This window comes from Zophobas morio, unplaced genomic scaffold (genome assembly GCF_036711695.1).
Source record: "Zophobas morio isolate AGI-343-1 ecotype UQ-CSIRO unplaced genomic scaffold, CSIRO_AGI_Zmor_V1 ptg000011l, whole genome shotgun sequence".
In the NCBI taxonomy this organism is placed as follows: Eukaryota; Metazoa; Arthropoda; class Insecta; order Coleoptera; family Tenebrionidae; genus Zophobas; species Zophobas morio.
The window spans coordinates 18,357,222-18,385,204 of NW_026972116.1; the positions used below are offsets into that span (position 1 = coordinate 18,357,222).

General features: G+C 34.5%; 1 protein-coding gene, 1 long non-coding RNA gene and 1 pseudogene across 3 annotated transcripts; 2 read left to right on the forward strand and 1 right to left on the reverse strand.

The window, feature by feature from the left end:
• Nucleotides 1-15,187: 15,187 nt before the first annotated feature.
• Nucleotides 15,188-15,861, reverse strand: LOC135126544 (uncharacterized). 2 transcript variants are annotated; one of them, XR_010280060.1, is made up of 3 exons: nucleotides 15,589-15,861; nucleotides 15,391-15,499; nucleotides 15,188-15,339 (listed from the first exon to the last, which is right to left on the reverse strand). It is a non-coding gene; the product is annotated as an uncharacterized LOC135126544 (long non-coding RNA). The 2 variants fall into 2 exon arrangements; XR_010280059.1 differs by having other exon boundaries at nucleotides 15,391-15,508.
• A 1,276-nt stretch (nucleotides 15,862-17,137) lies between these two features.
• LOC135127358 (cytochrome P450 4c3-like) lies at nucleotides 17,138-18,698 on the forward strand (annotated as a pseudogene).
• Nucleotides 18,699-26,019: 7,321 nt separating this feature from the next.
• Nucleotides 26,020-27,813, forward strand: LOC135127101 (cytochrome P450 4c3-like). The gene is made up of 5 exons (XM_064053429.1): nucleotides 26,020-26,218; nucleotides 26,269-26,378; nucleotides 26,424-26,700; nucleotides 26,748-27,190; nucleotides 27,275-27,813. The coding sequence occupies exons 1-5, from the start codon at nucleotides 26,026-26,028 to the stop codon at nucleotides 27,785-27,787; spliced, it is 1,536 nt and encodes a 511-aa protein (XP_063909499.1). The 5' UTR covers nucleotides 26,020-26,025; the 3' UTR covers nucleotides 27,788-27,813.
• Nucleotides 27,814-27,983: the final 170 nt, after the last annotated feature.

Here is a 27,983-nt window from a genome sequence, read left to right on the forward strand (position 1 = left end):
TGCACAACAGTAGAGATTTATCAAAATATTATTACACGCTGTTTGTATCGCATTTGAGGTCAGGGTGAACGAAATTGTTATTGGGTGTTTTTTAATGTGACCTGCACAAAGAGTGTTCACGATTATGCGACATTAATGGAAAGTGTATCATGGAAAATGTTTTGATTTAGGGTAGGCTGCGTTTGGCGTCACTGATTTGTGAAGCTATGTAGTTTATTTTCCAAAAAGGGAACATTATGGAAAAAATTATTAATGGCTAGCTGAATGTCAAACTTTAATGAATTTACAATGAAATCGAAAGTGTATTGTGAAGTCGCCAGTGTGATTGTCATTGGAATCATCAATCAAACAAATATGTCAGACACAAACACTGAGGTTATCTGTCGTTTTGAAATCAAAATAGCAACTGTAAATTGACATCGGTTTGGTATAACTACTGGTAAAGTTGATGTTACTTTCGGCGAATCGTAACCTTGGTCCTGACACTTATTTAAAATTTGTGTTTACTTCGTTTTTAAATATATTAATAATATTACACAAAAGTTCAAATATTTTGATTTGTTTTTCAAACTAAACGTAAATACATAGATCAATGCATATAAAACTATGATGTTTTATTGTTCTTCGAATTCTTAGGGTTTCTAGATCAGTCACAAAAAGTCACCGATTTTAAAGAATTTATTGTAATTTTAACGTTACAACCACAGTTTCAATATTTCTTGTATGTTACTAAAACAATTTAATTCGGAAGATTTTGAACTTTTGAAAACGTACTAAACTGGAAATGCTTTGAGAAGACCACATTAGTAAAAACACTCAGTGGAAGTAAAAGACCCCAGACGGGTCCATTTGCTAATTTGGAGGGAGGGAATTGTACTGCTTCGTCCTTGAAGTACAATCAAACAAATTCAGTTTTTTTAAAAGAAAACATAAATGGTGTCGCAGTGAAATCAACGGATGGTTAACGTTTTTTTTTTTTATGTTACTATAATACACAAAAAGTAAACACTCAAGGCAGATTCATAAACCACAAGTACAGGAGTAGCATTTATCATGCAAAATCTTGAGATTGTGTCAAATTCTTGGTAGGAATGATTAGACAAATTTTGGTGAGCACTATTTAAGTACACAATGTTCCTAAAATACTATAAAATTTTATAACAATGGATCTGGGCATGTCTGACATTATCTTTCTAATAAAAATGGACAGATATATAGATGTATGTTTTTGTTTTTAATTATTTTTTTTTTATTTGACTTCAGCGGTGAAGGAGGTTCTGTCAAATAACATTCGAACAATTTTTGGTAAACGAAAGCGAAAACAAGGAAATTAGATTATTTTGACAGTTAATATTTCCAAAACTACCAAATTGATTTCTTAAATTATTGAAAAATAGGTTTCAAATTCCTGTCATAGAATAGGGTTTAATCTTTGTCACTCTTTGTAAATTTCAAGTTAATTTTATTACGACAGAACGTCCCTCGCTCTTAAAGTACAGTCCAACAAAACCCGCTTCTTTAAAAAATTATAAAATTTGATTTTGCGATTTTTGTTTGTCTCTACAAAATAAAAACTAGTGGCGTAAATGACACCCTGCAGCCCCTGCGCAAATTTCAAGGATGTTGCGATTAGAACGTAGTAATTTATTTAATTTAAATAAATTTCTCTTCTAAAAACAGGGAATTAAAATTATTAATTATTGAGCCACACTGAAGTAAAATATTCTCAATATTATTATTATAATTTGTTTATTGTTTATATATAATTTATTATTTCCCGACCGTAAGCAAAGGAAGTATTGTAAACGAGTCCGTCGGCCGACTCTCTACTTTTGCATTTTCTCGATCTATCATGACCCCTAGAGGACGAAGAAATAGGTCTCCCGTTTCCATCTGTCTGTCCGTCTGTCTGTCGTCCTGGATTTTTATTAGACAGATAATCTCCGAATGTCTTGGGTCGATTGTTGTCAAATTTTATATTTATATTAGGTATATCATGTAGATGGTAAAACGCTAACCAAAATTTGTCTAATCATCCCCATCACTAATGTGATGACTTCACTTCAAAATTGTACATAGTAAATGGGTTTTAAATTGTATCAAATAATAAGTGTTACACATGTAGTTTATGACTCTGAATTGAGATTTTACCCTAAACGTCCATATTTTTGGAAAAAAAATCAAAATTAGGAAACAACATTTTGACATTTAATTTGAAATCTGCAAAACCGAATTCTTTGAAATCTTGCATATGGTATACAGTTATGATAAGCCTGATAAGTTTTTATTCAAAATATATTTATAGTAGACCAAAAGCTAGAAGGTCATATGGCCATCATAAAATTATCCCATTGTGTCGAAGTTAAGTTGTTTCAATAGAAAAGGTTTTAGGGTCGTAAATAGTGTGTCCACTGCAGTTCGACCGGCTGTTGAGGTTTCGTTCAGGGGCGACTTTCACTAAATATGTAAATCCACCACTCCATTATTTCTTTACTACCTGCAGCAGCTGAGGGTTCCGAAATAACCACTCCTTTGAAAGCCGGCCCTGTTAAATGTGAGCAAGAAATGTTTAGAAGACGATTTATTGCTAACCGGTAAGCTTAGTGCAAACCACACAAAAGGGGTATTTATTTGCGGTCAACTACTTTTATGATGGTCATATAACCTTATAGCTTTTGGAATTACTATACTAAGTATACTTACTTGTCCCCTCCAAAAAATTGATGACGTCACCTCAAAAATTTTGCTGAATAAATCCTATATTAAATGTGCAAAGTATGATGAGACAATACTTATGAATTATCATTCCATTTATATTTTTTGGATTTGTATATACAGAGTGACTTAAAAAAGTTAATGAATGCCTAAATTTATTTTATCGATTTAATCAGGAAGTACAAAACCAAATTTTGTGAAATCTTGGAGATGTTTTAAATTTATCATAGGCATGGTAAATTTTTGATCAAAATATATTTGCTCATCCCCTCCCTACACCACCCCAAAATTTTTCCGAAAAATTGATATCTTAACTGTGCATTTTGCAGAGTATGATGAGTCAGTAATAGTGATTTATCACTGCGTAAATATTTTTTAGATTTGCTTATACGGGGAGTGTGAAAAAAATTAATGACTGAGTCAATTTATTTTATTGATTAAAACAAGAATCGCAAAACTGAATACTTTGAAATCTTGACGTTTTGAAGTTGGTAACTTTTTAATGAAAATGTATCTATTTATCAACCCCAAACAATTGATTACGGCATCTTAAAATTTTGCCGAATAAATTTTTTCGCAAATGTGCAAAATATGTATATATGTTATACATTCGTACCATGTGGAAGCAATGAACAAATAAAATTAAAATAAAGAAAATTAAGGTAGATTCGTAAACAACAAGTACAGGAGCATATTATTTCATAAAAATTAGGTAATGTGAATCATGCAAAATAATTGTTGGTGGGGATAATCGACTACATTTTGGTTAGAATTTTACCATCTATATGATTTTCCTTATTATTAAAATCTGACAACAATCGGTTCACTAGTTTCGGAAATTATCTAATAAAAATCGACACCGATAGACAGACAGAAAATACTCCGTTAGCTAACGCTCGGGAACTAAAAACTGAAAAATTTCATGTTTATAAATTATAATTGTTGCATAATGTGCTATTATTTTAGTATTTAGACGCTGAAATGCAACCAAGATTTTTTAATTTTATTATCTTCATTAAAACCAAGAAAAAATAATAATTTGTGATTGTTTTTGTTGTCCATTTGTATTAAGCTTTTATTTTATAAAGACGTCAGTCTATAAAAATTAAATAACAATACGGGAAACATAGTAACCCGACTGTAGAAAAATAATCTTTGAAAAATTCGTTTGATTGTGTCGTTTGTTTTTTGAATAGTGTTTGTCGAATAAGACATTATTTTTAGAGATGTGCCGACTGCAGTCGGCCGACTAGTCGGCTTTGTCAAAACCGGTTAAAATTAGTTTAATCGACCGAAAGTTGGTGTCAAAGTGTAGATAATCTTCCGCTAGTTACGATTCTGAAATCGCCGTCACTATATATGGTCCAATAAACACGCAAAGCGAATTCAAAATTTCCAAAAATTTTCCAAAAAAGTGGTTAAAATTGGTTAAGTATTGTATAAACTGCCCTAAATTGTGTTATTCTTTATTTTTGTACTGAGTTACTACAAAAAATTAAATGTTAAAATTATTCAAAAAAATTTAACACATTTTTTGGAAAAAAAAGAAACTTCAGTTATTCCTTTTATTAAAATAAAACAAGTTTTTAAGGTAGTCAGAGAAATAGAAAAAAAAACCCACTGTCTGTTGCATTTATAAACAGTCGGCCGACTGTAGTCGGTACATCTCTAATTATTTTTCAATTTGATGGCGCTCTGTTTAATAAAGAGAAATAGGACAGGCAACAGGCAGACGACAAACGACAGACAAACGGAACCAGGAGACCTATTTCGTCCTACCTTGGGGGTCATAAAACGTCGAGAAAACACGAAAGTACTTGTTCGCCGGATAGAGCTTATTACAATACTTTCAGGATTTCAGATTTGCTTCTGTAATATTTTACATCTCATACAACTGAAACATTAGTTGTTTTATATAACGAACCGGTACTATATCGTTTTTGCGCAAAGTATGAAGCCGTAGCCAAGAATTGCTTATTTTTTGTACCATACGACAGATGCCATAGTACTGACGCAGCCGAAAAAGAGGATTCCTTCTTGAGGCCTTGAAGAATTTGGAAGTACTGCCCAAGTGCCGTGGCTTTTTATCAAAGTTAAAGTTTGTGGAGAGTGCAGAGCCCCTGTAAGGATCGACCACTGTAAGTACTACGTTCTTCAGACCACCTGCACATCCATGTCTTCGGATTTAGAGTAATCCCGGTGCTCCGTCCCTCAGAGAGGGAGCTGGCGCCCGAGCACCGCCGCTCCCGACTGAAGGCGCCACCCCGGGTGGCGTGAAGATGACCGCATAAGCCTAGGTCGGCCAGATATGTTATTTTCTCAGTGGCATTAGTCAGCGCAAAGCTTGGCACCGAGGCATGCCCCCCCGCGTGTCACCGGAATTTCGTCGCAGTATAATCAAATCTACTTTATTTTGGCACATTACCAGCACTAGTAGGAGTAATAGTGTTGGTAGCACTGTTATGACGAATTATTGACTTGTATGTAGAAATATTGTGGTGGCTAAAAAAAGAGCGGGAAAATGTTTTCATTCAATGTTCCTATGCTGCGTTCTCAATTCGCGGAGAAGTTATTTCTACATAATTTGCCAAGAAACTCCTATGATTTTCAGCATCTGAATGTCATACTCATAGCTGTGATAAATAATTTATTTGGCATTTTATAATTAAAAATTAAACATCAATAATTAAAATAAAAACTTGGTCTAGGGTTACTCAAACAGAAGTTCCCTGTCAACAAGACCAGCGTAAGAAAAAATAACGTGGTCCATGAGGGGATCGAACCTGTGGAGCGCGACCTTCGTGTTCTTAGAACAACGTTCTAACCAACTGAGCTAATGGTGCGTTCTGGATGCCTAGAATATAGACTGAAGGCGGATTCATAAACGACAAGTACAGGAGTACGTTATTTTATAAATTTATATAGCATTTATACTGCAAAATTTTACGATGACTTAACCAGATTGTTAGTGGTGATGATTAGATAAATTTTGGTTAGCGTATTAGAGGATTATTATCTACAGGATATTTCTTATATAATCACAAAAATTCGCAACAATTCTTCGGAGATTTACATTTAGAAACGAAACATCTGTTTTTTCATTTTCTAAGGATTATGAAACTTCGAGGAAACATGAAAGTAGCAATTCGCCGGATGGACTCTATTATAATACTTCCTTCGCTTATGTTCTGGAAGTAAAAAGACGTACATATGTAAAATTCTGTTGTTTTTACAATTATTTGTGATTGCTATTCCATTTTTTTCTGTTACTGTACAATAACAGAAACATATATTACCATATATAACTAACCAATAGAAGACTTTATATAACAGCAAAAAATTCCGAAAGATTGGACTATTAAGAGGATTTTCAATTTATTTTTACAAGGTAATATTTCCGTTAATAATAGACTCATTATTATGAAATTTTAAATATAACCTGTTCATACCTTTCGTTATATAACGTAAGAGGGTTTTTTTTAAAAACAGTTTATCATTTTCTTTTAGCATTTTGGTAAAATTTTTCATCACGTATATTTAAAAATCAATACCTCTATTACTGATGGAAATTTTGTAACGCAGTTTTCACCACTGTTTTCAGCTTACCCGGGTAACATTGGCGACTTTTTTGTCGGGAATAAGATCCACTAAAAACAAGCTAGTGTCTAAGAAGCGGTTTTTACTGTATCTCATTTCCAACAACATAAATCGACAATGTTTTCCACGTAATGTATAGCGCATTGTAAGCTGAAAACAGTTATGAAAACCGCGTTTCGAAGTCTCCATAAATAACTGAGATATTGAATTTTAGAAGTCCGCTATCAAAAATTTCACCAAAACTTTAAAAAGAATAAAGATAATAATTAATAACCTTTTTTAAAAAAACTACATATAGAGTGACCTGTGGACAATTTATATTTAAATTTCATAGCAATAAGTCTGGTAATAATATTACATTCTGAAAATGTTATGAACACCTCGCAAGTCAAAAAGGTGGGGACTCGCCTTAAAATAATGAAAGAACCTACACTTAAACAATGTTTAAACTAACTAAAAGACCAGAAAGTCGTCAGTATCTCAAATACACACCTTAATCTAGCTACACTACAACAAGAATTAGTCATAACTTTCGCTATATACTGTAAAATTAGTTTCAGGACATGTGTCTTCTGATCAATATGAACGGGAGCTTGTTTCTTCTAATCTAACTCATTGCTATTTTAAGAAAATTTATAAAAAGTTATGAAAATATATATGAAAAGCTGGAAACTGGACTAGACCGGAAATATACAGGATGGCCCAAATACATAAACCGAAACAGACGGGACCGCAGGCGCTGTACTTGATTATGCGAAAAATGCAAACTAATAACCTTCTACCCCCCTTGAATCAAAAATCAACCTCTTCGAGCATTTTTCACATAATCAAGTACAGCGCCTACGGTTCTATCTGTTTCGTTTTATTTGGGCCACTTTGTATATAATTATAGGAAAAGAATATTTTAGTTGACGTCATCAGTTTTTGGAGGGAAAATGAATCACTGTAGCCTTCTGCGATTCATTAACTTCATTAATAAATAAAATTCGCGATTCGTCCGTCACAACGATTCAATTGCGATTTGCTTTGACAAATTTTGACAAATTTTAAAATATTAAATGACAAGATATTTTTGTGGTTTCCAACCTTTGAAGTAAACATTGTTATATTTGACCAATTTTTGTGTACATGTAACACTTTTATGCTTTAACTAACATCACACATAACGTTTGTTCTGCCTCAAAACCAGCATTTCATTACATCGCAACCACATTTCGTAGTTGTAGCCATGTACATTTGCATTAATTAAAGTCCAAACTTACTTCCTCCCACATGGCCACATTTCGCCGAATTTCGACCATTCATAAAATCCCAACCTGCACAAACTCATTAAAAAATGATTGATCACCACGTCAAATCCTCGCAAAGTTCATTCCCAACGTCTTTGTTCTCCAACAAACGTGAAACATTTTTATGTTTCTGGCGTGCAAATAGAAAGCATCATCGCCATACATCACATTGAATCGAATCCGTTTCAGTTTGCACTTCGGGTAAGTACATTGATTCTCCAAGCGAACATCGTCACGATTGCCATAATCAGAGCCATAAAAGTTGCAGAAATAAATCGCCAGCCACTTACGGCACTGCCATAAATTGTCGCAGTTGCATTGTGTGCAACATCCTTATTCGAAAGGATTAGGAAATTAAACGCTGCCGACGACTGTGTCTGGAAATAATCTGACTATGCAAACCATAAAATGAACACATTGTCTTCCTTCCGGAGTGCTTTCTCCGTTTCAAGGTCGCGGTGATGCAACAAATCATTTTCATAGGTATGTCGTTGATCATTATTGTCGTTTCACTGTTTTGCATGACAGCGTAATTATCGTTGTGCAGACAAGACTGCGTAATGGCTGTTGATCCTCCGGAGAAAGTCCGTTTCGGAAAATTTAACTTTAGGGTCCGATTTTTCAGGAAGCGAATAGCTGGTGTTGCGAGACTAATCAACTTGGACTTAATGGCCTACATAGTTAATGGTGGTCTCGTTAAGATCGATTTTTCACATTGTCGGTCGATCGAATTTGTGTCAAGATTTCGCCGCAGATTCTTCACCTTGTATTGGATTAGTTTGACGAACGCACTTAATTAATGTAAATTGCTGGCTTGGATGGGTTAGGTAAGTATTACGACACGAACAGATTATGGTTCATTCATATTTACGACACGACGGGTTGTTTTTGTTTATGGCTGGTTCGTGGAGAAATGGTCAAATTGGTGGCTGCATTCAGCGATGATTATCGGCGTTATCGTGGATCTGGAGGCCCGGTGTGAAAATCTGTTTTTGGAGAAAGTTTAATTGTTAATTATGTTTTTATGAGTTGGCAAAAGATGCGTGCTTGCAGATGGATTAGCATGTCACAAAAAGTCAACGACTTCATGAAGAGGATAGCACTTTCGGAAGTGCCAACTGTGTGTAAACAAAGAATTTTCATTTTCTTTGAGAGGAAAGTATAGTGTTGATGAGAAGATATTATGAATATTCAAAATTATAAAAGCACAATCAAACCCGTCTAATTTTTTAGATAAATTATAAAATTTTGTATATTATCTTAGTAATACTAAGTTGTTTTCTTCTTTACAACGCTAGATCTGAAAGCACAGTTTTTAACAAACAAGTTCAGATTCATGTGTTCAATAATTCATTCGTTCGAACGAAACACTAAAAAAACAACTAAGGTAGAAGAAAATATATCGTAATCGATACAATGTATTCTAACATTCTTCTCTTATCATGTTTTCGATTGCATTATTTTAGAAATATGTTTCAGCACGTGTCGGACTGATTAAAAAGTGAATCCATATGTCTGATAAAATTAGTAGAGAGCGGATTTCTAGGTTTAATGCTTTTTGTGAAAAATGTAAGCACTTCAAAACTTGTTTATATCTGTAACTATGATACAATTTGGAGTCATTCGACACATTTTTTTTATGCTTATTTGCTTTTTACTTCCCGAGCGTAAGCAAAGGAAGTATTGTAATCGAGTCCGTCGGCCGACTCTCTGCTTTTACGTTTTCTCGATCTTTCATGACCCCTAGAAGACGAAGAAATAGGTCTCCCATTTCCGTCCGTCTGTCCGTCTGCCGTCCCGGATTTTTATTAGACAGATAATCTCCGAAAGTACTGGACCGATTGTTGTGAAATTTTGTACTTATATTAGGAATATCATGTAGATGGTAAAACGCTAACCAAAATTTGTCTAATCATCCCCACCACTAATGCGATGACGTCACTTCAAAATTGTACATAGTAAATAGGTCTTAAATTGTATAAAATAACATAGTCCTACACATGTAGTTTACGACTCCGAATTCAGTTTTTACCCGAAACGTCCAGATTTTTGGAAAAAAAATCAAAATTATAAAACAACATTTTGCAATTTAATTTTGAATCTGCTAACCCGAATGTTTTGAAATGTTGCAGATGTTTTAAGGCTCTAAAGAGCATCATAAATCTTTAGTCAAAATATATTTGGTTATCCCCTCCAAAAACTTGATGACGTCAGCTCAAAAGTTTGCCAAATAAATCCTATCTAAAATGTACAAAATATGATGCGTCTGTGCTTGTGATTTATCACTCCGTTCATATTTTTTCGATTTGCATATATAGGGTGACTGAAAAAAATTATTGAATGCGTCAATTGATTTTATTGATTTAATCAGGATTTACAGAACCGAATGCTTTGAAATCTTGGAGATGTTTTAAAGTTATTATAAGCATGGTAAATTTTTTATCAAAATGTATTTGCTCATCCCCCCCTAAAAAATTGATGACGTCACCCCAAAAGTTTGCTGAATAAATCCTATCTAAAATGTACAAAATATAATGAGTCTGTACTTGTGGTTTATCATTCCATTCATATTTTTGGATTTGCATATACAGGCTGACTCAAAAAAATTAATGAATGCGTGAATTTATTTGATCGATTTAATCAGGAATTACAAAACCGAATGTTTTGAAATCTTGGAGATATTTTAAAGTTATTATAAGCATGGTAAACTTTTGTTCAAAATGTATTTGTTCATCCCTAAAATGCAGAAAATATGATGAGCTTGTACTTGTGATTTATCATTCCATTCATATTTTTTAGATTTTCTTAAAGGGTGGCTCAAAAAAATTAATGAAGTCAATTTATTTTATTGATCAAATTAAAGGCAACACTTATTATTAGTATTACATTGGATCAACCCAATTTGGTAGACACAAAATTTTTTAAAGTTAAAACTCGGTTGAAACATAGCTGACTAGGTTCCGCGAATGTGGTATAGACATGTTTTAAATCAACCAATTGTGAATTCCACCGTCAAAAATTAAAATAAAATCCAATGTTTTATATAATAAGCGGAAGTCGACGCAATAAAACCGATTGTCGTTTTGTTTACAGTTTCTCTGTTTGACTCTCACGTATGCTGTTACGCCTGTCATCTTAAATTAAGAATGTTTATACATACACGATTTTCAGTTGCCTCTGATATGTATACGTGAGTAAATTGTTTCGTTATTTTATTGATTATTACAAATCAATATTCAAAACGACCCAATTCATTTTCCCGAAAATTTGAGAATATAATAATTTTATTCTTAGTATTACACTACATCTATCCCAACTGATATACGTGTCCTTGCAAAAATGTTGATGACGTCATCGCAATTTTTTTTTAAATTCCCACTACAAAAATGTAATGAGAAAAAAAAACACAATAGGCATGCAGTCGTCAAGTTTCCGACAGCGAGGGAAGTACTGTCTAAACTCTTTAGACCAATTTTTTTTCAATTTTATGCATATTAAAACTTATATGCTTATTTAATGCTTTTTTCGACGAATATATGTTTTAATGCATATTTTGTAGAAGAATTATAATAATAATATAAAAATTGGTCTAAAGAGTTTAGACAGTACTTCCCTCGCTGTCGGAAACTTGACATGCCTATTGTGTTTTTTTTCTCATTACATTTTTGTAGTGGGAATTTAAAAAAAAAATGTGATGACGTCATGAACATTTTTGCAAGGACACGTATATCAGTTGGGATAGATGTAGTGTAATACTAAGAATAAAATTATTGTATTCCCAAATTTTCGGGAAAATGAATTGGGTCGTTTTGAATATTGATTTCTTATAATCAATAAAATAACGAAACAATTTACTCACGTATACGGCGTCGGTGTGTAATATCTAGAGAGCGGATTTCTGTCGGGCTAGGCAAGGCCAAACTCGGTACGGCTCGTACGGGATGCGAATTCGTTGCGGTTGCGGACTGCATTTCGTTTATTTGAGATTAGAATAACGCTGTTTCGTTGCACTCTGCTGTTAATTCCCGTTCTCATTTACTTAGCCGTTTGATTAATAAATCGTTAATTATATTTATGGAATTAGTACCGATTAAACGTGACGTAGCCCCACAAAAATCCGCTGTCTAGTAATATGAAAGGCAACTGAAAATCGTTTATGTATAAACATTCTTAATTTAAGATGACAAGCGTAACAGCATACGTGAGAGTCAAACAAAGAAACTGTAAACAAAACGACCATCGGTTTTGTTGCTTCGACTTCCGCTTATTATATAAAACATTGGGTTTTATTTTAATTCTTTACGGTGAAATTCACAATTGGTTGATTATAAACATGTCTATTTCACATTCGCGGAACCAAGTGAGCGCATAAAACAAATGCAGGTCTGTAATGTTAAAGTCGATGTAAATAAGCGTGCTACCCTTATGTTTCAACCGTGTTTTTCCTTTAACAAATTTTGTGTCTACCAAATTGGGTTGGTTGGGGTGTAATACTAATAATAAGTGTTGCCTTTAATTTAATCAATAAAATAAATTGACTTCATTAATTTTTTTGAACCACCTCTTAAGAAAATCTAAAAAATATGAATGGAATGATAAATCACAAGTACAAACTCATCATATTTTTTGCATTTTAGATAGGATTTATTCAGCAAAATTTAAGGGTGACGTCATCAATTTTTTTAGGAGGGATGAACAAATACATTTTGAACAAAAGTTTACCATGCTTATAATAACTTTAAAATATTCCCAAGATTTCAGAGCATTCGGTTTTGTAGTTCCTGATTAAATAAATAAAATATATTTAAATTTTTTTGAGTCACCCTGTATATGCAAATCCAAAAAATATGAATGGAGTGATAAATTACAAGTACAGACTCATCATATTTTTACAGTTTAGATAGGATTTATTCGGCAAACTTTCGAGCTGACGTCATCAATTTTTTGGAGGGGATAAGCAAATATATTTTGACTAAACATTTATTATGCTCTTTATAACCTTAAAACATCTGCAAGATTTCAAAGCATTCGGTTTTGTAGTTTCTGAGTAAATCAGTAAAATAAATTTACGCATTCATTAATTTTTTTGAGTCACCCTGTATATGCAAATCCAAAAAATATGAATGGAGTGATATATCACAAGTACAGACTCATCATATTTTGTACATTTTAGATATGATTTATTCCACAAACTTTTGTGCTGACGTCATCAAGTTTATGGTGGGGATAAGCAAATATTTTTTGACTAAAGATTTATGATGCTCTTTATAGCCTTAAAACATCTGCAACATTTCAAAGCATTCTGGTTAGCAGATTAAAAATTAAATTTCAAAATGTTGTTTTATAATTTTGATTTTTTTTCCAAAAATCTGGACGTTTCGGGTGAAAAGTCGATTCAGAGTTGTAAACTACATGTGTAGGACTATGTTATTTTATACAATTGAAAACCCATTTACTATGTACAATTTTGAAGTGACGTCATCGCATTAGTGGTGGGGATGATTAGACAAATTTTGGTTAGCGTTTTACCATGTACATGATATTCTTAATATAAGTACAAAATTTCACAACAATCGGTCGAGTACTTTCGGAGATTATCTGTCTAATAAAAATCCGGGACGGCAGACGGACAGACGGACAGACGGACAGACGGACAGACGGACGGACAGACGGACAGACGGACAGACAGACGGAAATGGGAGACCTATTTCTTCGTCTTCTAGGGGTCATGAAAGATCGAGAAAACGTAAAAGTAGAGAGTCGGCCGACGGACTCGATTACAATACTTCCTTTGCTTACGCTCGGGAAGTAATATAATAATATAATAATAATAACCAAAGCAGGGCGGATTCACAAAACACAAGTGTGGGAGTATTAATTATACAAAATTAAACGGGGATTTCATCACGTTGTTGGTGGGGATGATTAGACACATTTTGTTTAGCGTTTTACTACCTGCATGATATTCCTAATATAAATACAAAATTTGACAACAATCGGCCCAGTACTTTCGGAGATTGTCTGTCTAATAAAAATCCGAGCAGACGGCAGACAGACAGACAGAAACGGGTGAGCTACTTCTTCGTACTCTAGGGATTATGAAAGGTCGAGAAAACGTAAAAGTAGAGAGTCGGCTGACGGTCTTGATTACAATAGATAGACCCTTCCCTTAAGCTCGGGAAGTAAAAAAAACAAAGGTAGAAGAAAATATGTCGTAATCAATACAATGTATTCAATAACATTCTTCTCTTATCATGTTGTCGATTACACTATTTTAGAAATTTATTTAAGCACGTGTCGGACTAATTAAAAAGTGAATACACGTTTCTGATAAAATTAACATTCAATTTTCCTATTGCAAATGAAGCTGCTGACTCCACTGCGATTATAGTTATATACATTGTATCTACTTTAACTCGCTACATAATTATAAGCAAATTGATTTTTCTGCATTTGAGACATGTCCGTCGTAACTGCAATGTTATGTATGCCTAATCGCGTTTTTTACAATTTTTTGTTTTTTAGTAAAAATTAAAAACGTACTAAAAAATCGTAAAGAACTGAAACGAATTCCAAGACCAGAAGATAAAAATTTCATTGGTGGCAACTGTGCACATTTACAGACGTCATTAGGTAAATATTTTCTTTTATTGCATATTAATTATATTGACCGAAATGTTCTAGATGCTTCGTTTCAAACCTTGCGAAAATGGGCAAAAGCGTACTATCCAATTTATAGTTTTACTATCCTTCACTTAATTATACCGAGTATAATACACCCAGATGATTTTGAGGTAACAACCTAAATTGTTTAATATGAAATAACGTCACTTTTTTTCTACAGCTAATTCTCTCCAATTCAAAACACGTAGAAAAAAGTGATGCCTATAACGTTTTCTATGGCTGGTTACGTACTGGTCTCCTCACGAGTTCTGGTAAATATATGGCCTAAATCAGTTGACTTCAGTTAGTAATGTTAATAAAATTTAGGACCAAAGTGGTTGAACAGAAGAAGACTTTTAACGCCAGCGTTTCATTTTAGTATTTTGCGGCAATTCGTTGAAATATTTAATAACCAGACGGATGATTTAGTGAAAAACCTTGGCGAGTTGTGTCACCAAGTTTATATTTCAGTTGATAACTACATTGCACAATTTACACTTAAAACCATAACAGGTAAAATTCCATCGGGTATGCCATCGTTTTAATGGTAGAATTACAAAAACTGCAATGGGAACAAAACTGAAATTTATTAAACAAAACGAAGTAGAATACAGACAGTCAATTATAGACATGGGACAAATAATAGCTTATAGATTATTTCATACTTGGTTTGTATACAGCTTTGTAAATTTATTTAGTCCGAAATATTTGAAAGAGAGGAAAGCTATTAAATCCTTACATAATTTCACTCGGAATATCATAACAGAGCGGACACACGCCATTGACAAAGTCCACAATAAACCTGAAAATCATGAAGTTTACAAGCGACGAAAACGAATGGCTATATATAAATTTATTGTATTTTTTTAACTTACAAAGAAACCTGCTTGTAGTAGGCAAAGATAATCTTCTAATTCCTCAAAAGTTGTTTAGCTGTGGTCTGGCGGCATATCTTCTATTACTGTTTTCTTTTTGATTTGTCAGATTTGATGACGTTTTCATGTTGGAGATTTGTTCACTCGTTTCCTTTAGAATTTCTTTTGTTTCGCACATATTATTTGTATTTGTTTCAAGTCTATAGTAAAATTATATTCATTAGCATCTAGTTAATAAAAAATTGCCATACCTTTGCAACATTTTATGGCAAAGCGCCTCACTTTCAAAAACAATCACCGTAAGTTCTTCAAAATCAGCGGGAGTATCTTCAGTGATTAATGGTGGTATTTCCAGCTTATCTGAAAAAACTGTTTTTGTTATTTACGTACAGTTATCAGAGACACGTAAAAATTAAAACGATTACTTTATTAGAATTATATTAACTTACCTAGTATAAATACAACCCACACTGAATGACAGAAATTTTCACAAAACTGCATTAAAAATGAAGTGAGTTACGGATCCACGAGAAAGGTTCGGTGGTTGTGAACCAAATGGCCAAATAGAATTCGAAAGCTTCATTGTGAGTGTGAAGTGCAATAAACATAAATACTGAGAAAAGGGATCGTCGGACTGCATCTCCCAAACATCTGGTGGATAGTAAATGCAGAAGTTGAGCATTATTTTTTCATTAGATGAAATAAATTTAATAAAATTAAAAATTAACCACTCTCTAATTTTTTTGGTACCCATCATCGCTTTATAATTGTCTTTATAAAATCAAAATTCGACGAATGAACTCTTCAGAACCTTGTCCCGTTTCAGGGACAATGGACAAAGAATTTTTATGACTTTGTTTGTGTCGTTGGGTCTTCCCTATATTACCCCAGATGTTCTATTTATAATTTGCCAAGCAGGTACTTACAAAATAACATTTCAAGTGAACAAGTTTACAGAAATAATTCTCAGAAATTATTACAATGAAAAAACTTGTCTTTGGTGTATTTCTAATAAAGCCGTTGTATTTTTCGCTCTGAATATAATTATTAATTAAGCATTAGGAACTCACTGACGAATGCCACTTTTTAAAGAATACGGCGACCCACATCTAACTGACCATATAATCTTTAACAATAAATTTCAAATAATACCATAGTGGTTTTTTAAAATTTTGATAAGGTGTTGTAAAAGTATATGTGAATCGCCACATCTCATATGTTTCTATTTCTGTCTTCATTCCAGACACTGTGTTTACGTGGGCAAAGGATGCCGTACGTGAGATTTTAGGGACAGAAGCGTATGCCTGAGTAAATACTGTAAATACAGTGGTGTTGAACGAAGACAAAAACAGAAATATACCCGATGTATTGGTATTATACATATACTCTATTACCGACATTAAAAAAAGTCTACACTATTTCGTCATATCTGCTGCTTTATTATCAATTTTCAGTTAGCTACATATTGGATATGAAATGAAGTGATTTTTTTGAGAAAATACTAATTTAAAGATCAACCACGAAAATACTCAATTATAATTATTCATTATACATTACCAGTTTATTTTAGAACCCATGACTACATTGGAAAAATCTAAACTTTTGAAAATCTAATGTTAAACAGATATACCTATAACTGAGTACGAAGTCAAAACACAAAACTCGATGATCAATTATTGTTTCGTATTCAAATTATTAATTATTTTCCGACAGATATCTAGTAAATGTAGTTAACATTATGTGTTAGTTACATAACAGGAGTACCACAGTGTGATGTTTAAACGCTTATATGCAAGCTATATCGCTGCGACGTAATAGTGAGAAAGCTAGGAAATGTAATCAACATTACGTGTTGGTTACATAGCATGAGTACTCCATTGTGATGCTATATAGCTTACGTTCCAGGTATATCGTTAAGACATAATCATGCGATGTACTCATTGTTCTCTTGTGAGTACATACCTGTCACGTTAATGTCACAACTGTGTTTACTGGCTTATAGCGTGCCACAAAAATGTCCAAGTAATTTTTCTCAAATTGCTATTCCTGAACTTGAAATAAAAAAAAAATCACCTTTGATATACTATTTCCAGCGATAGATTGGAAAATTTTGAATTCACAATCGCCAATCGGAGAATCCAAAATATACTAACATTATACGGTTAAAGCTGTTAAAGAATTGTAGTTTAAGTTGGCAACCAACGTTTCTTTTCCCGCGCAACGAATTTCCTACGCCTCTGTGCCTGCGCCAGTCGGCCGGTTGTGTGTTTTGGACGATCAGCTGATTGACGTTAGTTTAAAATTTTGGTTCAAAAAGTTAAAAAGTGTGTTTTTTGCGTTTAGTGTTTGTGTTTTTTTACTTGCTTTGATTTGTTAGGTATGATATTATAGACCTTTGTGCTGTTTTTTGTATAGTGGCTGAAGTTTGGACATTTTAGGTTAAGTTGTTTGTGTCAAAAAACGTTTCATATGGACCCCATGGAAAACATTACGAATAAAATTCATAATTACGCAAGAGTGTGTTGTTGATTTATTCTGTGTAATAATTATATACCATTATATTTTGTAGCCCTCTTCAACCCGGTGCAATATGACTGTTGACAACATCGTGACACAGAAAATGATTGCCAATGCGTATTCATTTTTCAAGAAGGAAAATTTTATTTTAAGATGCGCTACAGAGGTTGTTACTTCAGTATAAAGTACGTAATGTTATTCGAAGTGTATGTTCCAGCGTAGATAATATTGTCTGTTGTAAATAAATTGTGTTATTATTAAAAGTAATTTTACGTAGTTCAACATTATTTTCAAATCTACTTATATTTCAAATAAAGCGCCTTTGGCACTACTTTTTATAGCGGTCTATTTGGTGACTTTTCTGTCAGCTAATCTATTGGTGGAAATACTATATCAAAGGTTTTTTTTAGGATTTAATCGTTGAGGAAATTGAGGCTGTAACAGGAAATTTACATAGAAAACCAACCTTTAATGATCTTCAACAAATGAAATACTTAGAACGAGTTTTAAAGGAAGTTTTGAGGTTGTATCCTAGTGTTGCCTTCATTTCTAGAAAACTTGGAGAAGAATTAGTTACTGCTACTGGATATAAGATACCTAAAGATACGATAGTCCACATGCATATTTACGATTTGCATCACAATCCTGAATTCTACCCAGATCCTGAAAAGTTTGATCCTGACAGATTTTTACCAGAGAATACAAAAAACTGACACCCTTTTGCTTATTTACCTTTTAGTGCTGGTCCTAGGAACTGTATTGGACAGAAGTTTGCTATGTTGGAACTTAAAACGGCTTTGTGCGGAATATTGTCTAAATATGTTCTCGAACCGGTGGATACTCCTGACACGATAACTCTTGTGGCGGATGTTGTACTAAGAACCAAAGATGAAATCAAAGTGAAATTTCTACCGAGATTTTAGAGAATTTTTTTTATCAGATTTAACAGTTATTTCGTTGTAAATATTGTCACGACCGGGTCGGGGGAGAGATTGGTAGAGCTAAGGATAATTACCCGATCCGACGTTAAGAATAAAAATCCCAAATACATTAAATAAACTAAATATATTTCAACTTACATTACAAATTCCATCCTTAGGGGGTACGGTGCGTCACTTCACTTCCCTCACTTTTTCCTTCCCCCTGTCCCTAGTTAGTACCGACTGCCCCTTTCGTCAGTCCGCACTGCCCCCACCTAAGCTTCCGTAATGCCAGCAAAAAGAGGTTTTTGCTGACATCCCACAAGCATGGCATGAGGCAATCTTTACATAACTAGGGCAACTAGCAGTTCCGTGACACATCTCCCCCCTTAAGGAACACTGGACCTCCAGTGTTTTACAAACAGATATCTCTTAACTAATACAATGCATAAAACGTACATAGCCACAAATTATCCATTTTGCAAACACAACCCTATAAAATATACAATCATATTAGACTTCACTCCTACTTTACTACAATAACAAAGATACCCAACGATACAAAATTACATTCTTCTGGTCGACATACCCAGGAAGACCCTACCAACATTTTACACACTTGAATAAGACAAAAATTGATTTAAGGTATTTATCTTTTGAAGCAACTATTTTAAAATCTCTCGCGACAAGCGGCATTCTCTTACTAATTGCAGCAGTTGATGAGCGCTATTTTAACGTCCCTGCTTACTGGCCGAAGTCCCGTTCACCACCATTTCCTTTTTGGCAAAACTCAACCACTATGAGTCCAGTCTTGTTAACTGGAGTCTTCTTTAAGGAGAACTCGTCGTCGTAGAAGCTTGGTTCTCGAACGAGGGCGTCGTATGCGAGAGTGATGTCAGGGCCTTTTTTTTTCCATGCTGGTTCTGTCTCGAGCAAGAACGCCTTATGTATGGTAGGTGTCTCCCGTTGCCAGACCCGGTTCCAGAACATAAAAAAGAAAGTTCATTCATTAGAATTACCTTATACTCCTACAAAATAGATAAAGCGAAGCCAGTACACAATATCTAAATAACTTTCTAAATCTATGTTCAATCTCCGATCTAAAATATAAAACAGTGGACAACTACTTATTATCTACATATAACCTATATATGGGTAATACCTATATGCCTGCAGGCTTCAATCGACCTGCACAGATATTGCCTCAGCATTTGTCTAACGATCTTTTTAATCGAGAGTCCAAATATTAAGACAAGATCCACAAGGTGATAATATATATAATTTACGACGCGTCATCTACAGTTATCCTAACGGCTTCCCCCCCTTGTAGTAGAAGGGAGGTGGTAGGGTTACATGTTTGGTTGGTGGAGGCTATCGCTGGGTGGTTGGATTTCCAAAATATATATATTAATAAAACAGTTAAGATTAAATTCCAAACAACTAAAGTAGCGGATGTATGTACACCATAACTGTCCGCAAAAGAAAAAATTTGTGGTGATTCTGGAATATTTGCGACAAAATTTTGGAGAAGTTTATTCGGGGAGGTTAAATTTAAATGCGGAATAGTCAATGACCAATTTGGATTAATACATTCCGAAAAGTTGTTATATGATGGTAACGAGTGGGTATGAATGGGGTTAAGAATGAAAGATTTTAGATTCGACCACGCTGCTGGAATTGTGATTTACGTGGATGCGAGGGATAGTATCTAAGCAGGGAAAACGTCTAGGTATTATTACATCATGCAGGTAAACAAGTGCACACTGGCAGTGAAGTTTTATTTTTAACGCGCCCAATAAGCTTCCGAATTCAGTTAGGGTTTTATTACTGCTGGGACAACTTATATAAGCGCCTACCTTTAAATTTGTTATTATAAATAAATCCTCCTCGACTTCTGTGATGGTAAGCGATGTCGATGCGTGACATTTCATGGGGCAGTGATAACTTAATTCCTCCACTGTCGCACCTTCATATAATTTTCGTGCACACGTAGGCCCATGAAGTTTATCCTCTCCGAATCGAGGAAGAAAGCACAGCTTGTCGGAGTGCGGCCTGCACTGATGCAACCCCAAACCAGAAATTTGTCGGTACAAATTGTGCCTCCGGTGTCTAGTGTAGGGAGCTTCTGCCACCGCCAAAAACAAGGTGCTGTACTCTATTCTGCAACTCTGATTGTACCAACTGAAGGGTGCAGTTATGAGCTCAACCAAACTCCACCTAATGCCCTGTTGTACGATGGGCACTCGTACTACCAGTGTTATGTTATTTCCTGAAATTACACAATCTGTTATTGGTAACTGATAATACCTGTGTATATCCGTGACAGCAATAGCTAAATCGTGACCTGCTTTGATTAATTCCTTTTGAAGTTCCATTAAGTTCGCTTGAAAAAGTTGGGGCCGCAACACCTTTTCTGGTATTTGGTGTTGTCGACATGACAGTTTTACGTCCCTTTGTTCCAACGCGCGCCACATTGTTACGATACGTCTAGTATTCTGAAATTGATTTTCTATTAAAGTACCGAAAAATCCTTCCCATTCCCTCGTCTTGTTCCTAAAATTTGTGATGGCTTTTTCCATTTCTTTAATCCTCCTCTCCGTGGATTTAAAAGCCTCCCCGACCTGATCTGTATATTTTTTAAATTCCACAGAATTTTGACTTAGCGTTTTGATATTTTCAGATAGGAGATTGAACATAGATTTAGAAAGTTATTTAGATATTGTGTACTGGCTTCGCTTTATCTATTTTGTAGGAGTATAAGGTAATTCTAATGAATGAACTTTTTTTTTTATGTTCTGGAACCGGGTCTGGCAACGGGAGACACCTACCATACATAAGGCGTTCTTGCTCGAGACAGAACCAGCATGGGAAAAAAAAAAAAAAAAAAAAAAAAGGCCCTGACATCACTCTCGCATACGACGCCCTCGTTCGAGAACCAAGCTTCTACGACGACGAGTTCTCCTTAAAGAAGACTCCAGTTAACAAGACTGGACTCATAGTGGTTGAGTTTTGCCAAAAAGGAAATGGTGGTGAACGGGACTTCGGCCAGTAAGCAGGGACGTTAAAATAGCGCTCATCAACTGCTGCAATTAGTAAGAGAGTGCCGCTTGTCGCGAGAGATTTTAAAATAGTTGCTTCAAAAGATAAATACCTTAAATCAATTTTTGTCTTATTCAAGTGTGTAAAATGTTGGTAGGGTCTTCCTGGGTATGTCGACCAGAAGAATGTAATTTTGTATCGTTGGGTATCTTTGTTATTGTAGTAAAGTAGGAGTGAAGTCTAATATGATTGTATATTTTATAGGGTTGTGTTTGCAAAATGGATAATTTGTGGCTATGTACGTTTTATGCATTGTATTAGTTAAGAGATATCTGTTTGTAAAACAGATATCTCTGGTGTACAGTTACAGTGTTGTAATCTTGTGAATTTATTTCTGAAGTGGAAATTGAATTTTCAAAAATATAAATATTAATAGGTGTGTCTTTGAAAATGTAATAAATCATACGGATGATTTCGGCAACTTTAATTTGGGTATTATTCACAGCTGGTTTTTGTAAATACATGTGTGTAATATTCTTCCTCGTTACTATTTGTTTTAGTTCTTTTAGAACGTGCCATATCATTTGATAGTTACTTGCCACATTAAGAGTAAAATTTAATTTATTATCAGTGGAATATATTTTGCGTATGTTTAATTTATTTTGTTCATTGAACAACCATGTGACACAAGGGTAACTGTTTTGGGCTTTCATGGTGGAGATGTTGCAACTAGTGATGGTGTCAAAAATGTCAAAATTCGCTTTTGCGAAGGTTTCGTATGTGTCTTGTTCTTGAAGGTCTAGGTCTTGCCGTGTCAGTAATTTGTGGTCGCGAAGTGAATCATGTATAGTGTTGACTTGCGTCAGAGTTTCTTTCTGTCGAATTTGTGTCATTTCCGTGTTATTATTCCGTTTTATGATTGCACGTAATGTTTGCGATATGTCATCAACGCATTGTTTATAATAAGTCATTTTAGGAATGTCGACTAAGGTGTTGTTGTACCCCTTAACTGACCTACGTTGCGTATAGCTTGTATGTTGTGAAACATGAAACGATTTATTCAGTTCGAAAACTTTACCTGTCAGCATAATCGTGTTATCTTGTAAATTAATGATAGATTTCTCGTTGCATAAAAATTCCATGCCTAAGATAATTGGATAGGGTAAATTCTCCACGACGTATGCTGAAATGTTTTTTGTATGATTCATTACCCTTAAAGTCAGGGAGGTTGTACCTAAGATAGGAACTTTCGCGTTGCCCGCCGCTAATAAAAAAGACAATTGCTGCTGCTTGCGAATTTCGTTTGTCGGTATTATTTTGCTGACAACAACATTTGTTGCGGCGCCTGTATCTACAATTGCGGTAAGATGTTGTTTGTTAACTTGTACATTTAGGGTTAGCAGACGCGGGGGTTTGTTGAGGGTTGAAGTGCCGCTGCTTCTCCCTTTTTGCGTAAGGACGACTGGGAGGTTTAGTTTCGTCGTCCCTTGGCGTTTGGGTGGTGATCCTGTTTGTAATTGTTGCCACTTGTATTGTGCCAACATGCGCCTGCAAAATGTCCAATTCTTCCGCAATGGTAGCACCTTGGTCGTCCGTTAGAGCTGCGGGTGTTTGGTACATTTTTCTTGAAATTGCCTCCATTTAAGTGTGGTGGCCTACTATCAAATTTCCTAGAGTTTGTGGTAAATTTCGTATACTTATTCGCTTCTTCAACTTCCTGTCGGTCATGAAAGTACCCTTGGCTTTCTTTTGTTCGCTGTTCTATAGCGTCAAGTTTCGCAATAATTGATTTAAGTTCTGGTACGGTAACGTCATCTGGTTTTAGAATCTTGTAGTTGCTAAAATATTTATCTTGCATGCCTCTCTCGAATTGTTTGATAAATTTTTCGTCCTCCATTAATGGGTCCAGTTCATACGCTAGGAAGGATAAATCAAAAAAGTATTCTCTTACTGACTCTTCTCGGGTCTGTCTGCGGTTTTCAAATTTTCTTTCCTTGTCTTCCGAATAGTCCGACATTCTGTATTCTTTTAGGAATTCTTTCTTCACATCTGTCCAGGTTTTTGTAGCATTATTCGTAACAAAATTTTCGTACCATCTGTTCGCTATTCCTGACAAAAATGAGCCGAAATATGAAATCTTCAAGTTGTCATTCCACGCGTTGGCCACTGCTGCCCGCTCATAATTCTGGATAAACCGCTGTGGGTCGTCACGTTTTGGATCAAAAATTTCTGGACTAATGAAGCTCGGGATCGATGGATGTTTTTGGCTTGTGAATGCCTCGGTGATTGTAACGTTGGCCATTTTTTCGTTAGATGGGTCGTTTGTTTCTCTGATGTTTTGCTCAGTGAAGTGAGGCGATTTGTTGGGGATTGTTCCCGGTATTTTATCGAACGTTTGGTCTACTGTTTCAGAATTTTGTGAAGTTGGTGCGGACAATGTTAACTGCTTTAGGTTGGTTTCTGGTAATTCGATGGGGATTGGACTAAGCACAAGTGGTTCCGGATCTGTTTCTGAAGTGTCACAACCGCATCCCCCTAATTTAACGACTCCGTGAATATCAGAACTTCTGCTTTTTGGTTGAAACGAACCGTACTCTTTTTCTATACGGATTTTGTATTGCTGACGGGTTTTTGGATCCGCGGGTTTTTTATTATTCATAAAATAAGATTTTGTTTTTTCTTAAGATTTAAAAAACACTATATGCGCGAAATTTTTGGCGCCTCCACCATATGTCACGACCGGGTCGGGGGAGAGATTGGTAGAGCTAAGGATAATTACCCGATCCGACGTTAAGAATAAAAATCCCAAATACATTAAATAAACTAAATATATTTCAACTTACATTACAAATTCCATCCTTAGGGGGTACGGTGCGTCACTTCACTTCCCTCACTTTTTCCTTCCCCCTGTCCCTAGTTAGTACCGACTGCCCCTTTCGTCAGTCCGCACTGCCCCCACCTAAGCTTCCGTAATGCCAGCAAAAAGAGGTTTTTGCTGACATCCTACAAGCATGGCATGAGGCAATCTTTACATAACTAGGGCAACTAGCAGTTCCGTGACAATATAGAAACAGTATAAGTAAAAATTGACAAAGTATAATTAAGCCCTGAATATATTTTTCAAATTTATATAAATTTGAGCCTTGTGATCTAATTTTCTCATTAGCAATCATTCGCTAAAATTAAAGATGTGAACAGTTTTGTCATCGTTAACAAGGTTAGAAAAGTGCCCCTAAATTAAACACAACACATGAAAGACACAAATTATTTATTCTTCCAATCTGGGGAGCAAAAAACTGCGAATTAGCTGAAAAAAAGAAAAATTACATAACGTAACTGGATGGTACTGCACAATAATTCATTGCGATGGTGTGGCACCAAATTTAAATTATGGCAGTCTGTAAACGAGCCATCGAAAATGTTGTAACGAAGATTTTAATGCATTGACAGGTATAACACGCAACCATATTTCCATGCCCAAAAAGCCTGCCGCATATTATACTCTCCACCCGGTCTTCGCAAACTAGTAATCTATTTTAACCGAGCTGCGGGCCCCACGCGGATGCGGGTCTCCCATAGAAGTTAACATTTATTTACGCCGCACACTATCAACAATTTTAGACAACAAAAAATTTACATGAGGTAAAATTATGCACAAATTCAAATTATGAATCAAATCAAGATGAAGTTCGTCAAATCTGCATCGTAACCAGCTCAGAAATTTCCACATAACACTAACAAATCACATATGAAATAGACACAAAAAGCAAATATCAAATGCAGTAAAAAATTTAAAATGATGTGAGTTTGGTGCGTGTCTTACATTGCGTAAATGTCTGCTCGGGCGCCTGCTTCCTTTCCGAAGAAGGAACACCTGGGGTACTCTGAGGCAAAAAATGAGTTCCTAGGAGGGTTTCGTGAGCGGTAGCGACAGAAAGGAAGTATAGTCTCAGAATCAGATAAAAGTGTCTAAAGCCTTTACCTGTATTGTCCGGGAAATCTAATTTACCTGCCCTTAAATGAGCAGGGAATTGTTGTTTCCATGACGATTTCAGAAAAATAATATTTACAAACTATATTCAGGATTTTGTTCGAACAAAATATTTTAAAAAAGATAAAGGTAGAAGTAAATATGTCGTAATTGTGATAATGTAATCTAGCATTCCTTTATTTTCATGTTTACAGTATTTTATAAATTTAATTAAACACGAATCGAATGGTTTAAAATGGGAATTTATTACTACTGCAGTGTCTCATAATCAGCATTAATTTTTTATTTAATCATTTAGTTTAAGTGATAAAAACAAATTGAAGCCATTTTTGCTGACCTTCTTAACATTTTTCTACATGTTGATTGGGATTCGTATGATAACAAAGTGTATTTTATATATTTTGACTCGCAATATAAAAATGTTCACAAATCTGACTTGCAACATGTCCTGCGTAACTGAAATGTTATGTCTATTCTTGCTTATTACCATACTTTACTTCTTCGTAAAAATTAAGAGCTTTCTGAAAAATCGTAGTGAATTAAAACGAATTCCAAGCCCAGAAGATAAAAATTTCATTGGTGGCAGCTGTGCACATTTACAGACGTCACGAGGTACTTACATATTTTATTTTATTTCATTATAACTCATTTTAATGTTCTAGATGTTGCGTTCAAAATATTTCGAGACTGGGCAAAATTGTACCATCAAATTTATGCTATGACCGCACTTCACTTCGTTGTTCCGTGTATATTACACCCAGATGATTTTGAGGTAAAGACCAAATTGTGCAACATGAAGCAACATTTTTTTTTATAGCTCATACTTTCCAATCCCAAACATATGGAAAAAAGTGATATTTATAACGTTTTCCATGGATGGTTAGGTACTGGTCTCCTTACAAGTACTGGAGAAAAGTGGCTGAACAGAAGAAGAATTTTAACTCCAGCGTTTCATTTTAGCATTTTGCAGCAATTCGTTGAAATATTTAACAGGCAGACAGATGATTTAGTGACAACTTTTGGCGAATTGTGTCACCAAGTTTACATTTCAGTTGATAACTACATTGCACAGTTTACACTGAAAACCATAGCAGGTAAAATTTCTTCTGGTATGCTGTGTATTTAAATGGTTGAATTACAGAAACTGCAATGGGAACAAAACTGAAATTTATTGAACAAAAAGAGATAGAATACAGACAGTCAATTATAGACATGGGACATATAGCATCTTATAGAATATTACACACTTGGTTTGTGTACAGCTTTATAAATTTATTTAGTCCAAAATACTGGAAAGAGAAAAATGCCATTAAAACCTTACATAATTTCACTCGGAATATCATAGCAGAACGGACTCAGGCATTTGAAAAACCCGACAATACTCATGATAATCATGAAGTTTACAAGGGAAGAAAACGATTGGCTATGTTGGATTTGCTTATAACGGCTAAAAACGAAGAAAATAGTATCGATGATCAAGGAATATGTGAAGAAGTAGATACCTTTATGTTCGAAGGTCACGATACCACTACCGCAGCTTTAACTTTTTCGTTGATGCTTATAGCGTGCCACAAAAATGTCCAAGTAATTTTTCCCAAATAGTTATTTCTGAACCTAAACTCAAAATTATAATGAAGTACGCTTTGTATCAAAGGTTTTTTTTTTTAGGATTTAATCGTTGAGGAAATTGAGGCTGTAACAGGAGAGTTATGTAAAAAACCAAACTTTAACGATCTTCAACAAATGAAATATTTAGAACGAGTTTTAAAGGAAGTTTTGAGGTTGTACCCAAGTGTCTCCTTCATTTCTAGAAAAATCGGAGAAGAATTAGTTACTGCTACTGGATATAAGATACCTAAAGACACGATTGTCCACTTGCACATTTACGATTTGCATCACAATCCCGAACTCTATCCAGATCCGGAAAAGTTTGATCCTGACAGATTCTTACCAGAGAATTCACAAAACAGACATCCTTTCGCTTATTTACCTTTTAGCGCGGGACCTAGGAACTGTATTGGACAGAAGTTTGCCATGTTGGAACTTAAAGCGGCATTGTGTGGAATATTGTCTAAGTATATTCTAGAACCAGTGGATACACCTGACACGATAACTCTTATATTAGATGTTATGCTAAGAACTCAAGACGAGATCAAAGTGAAATTTGTACCGAGATTTTAAATAAAAATAATTTCTAAAATTTAAAAGTTGTTTATTTTTATCTACATAATATAAAATTAAACGGGGAAAATATTGTCTATATTTACACAAACGGAAACACTGGGAATATAACAATGTAAACATTTTCTGATCTTAGTTATGTGCTAGAGATTTTCTGAAAATTTTTTAGAACCACAAATTTGTCTAAATTTTTGCT

Excerpts from the sequence above, each read along its gene's own strand:
- LOC135127101 (XM_064053429.1), top strand. The coding sequence starts at position 26,026 with ATGTTCACAAATCTGACTTGCAACATGTCCTGCGTAACTGAAATGTTA. Across the intron at positions 26,379-26,423 it reads TACACCCAGATGATTTTGAG|CTCATACTTTCCAATCCCAA; the intron begins GTAAAGACCAAA and ends TTTTTTTTATAG. Across the intron at positions 27,191-27,274 it reads CGTGCCACAAAAATGTCCAA|GATTTAATCGTTGAGGAAAT; the intron begins GTAATTTTTCCC and ends TTTTTTTTTTAG.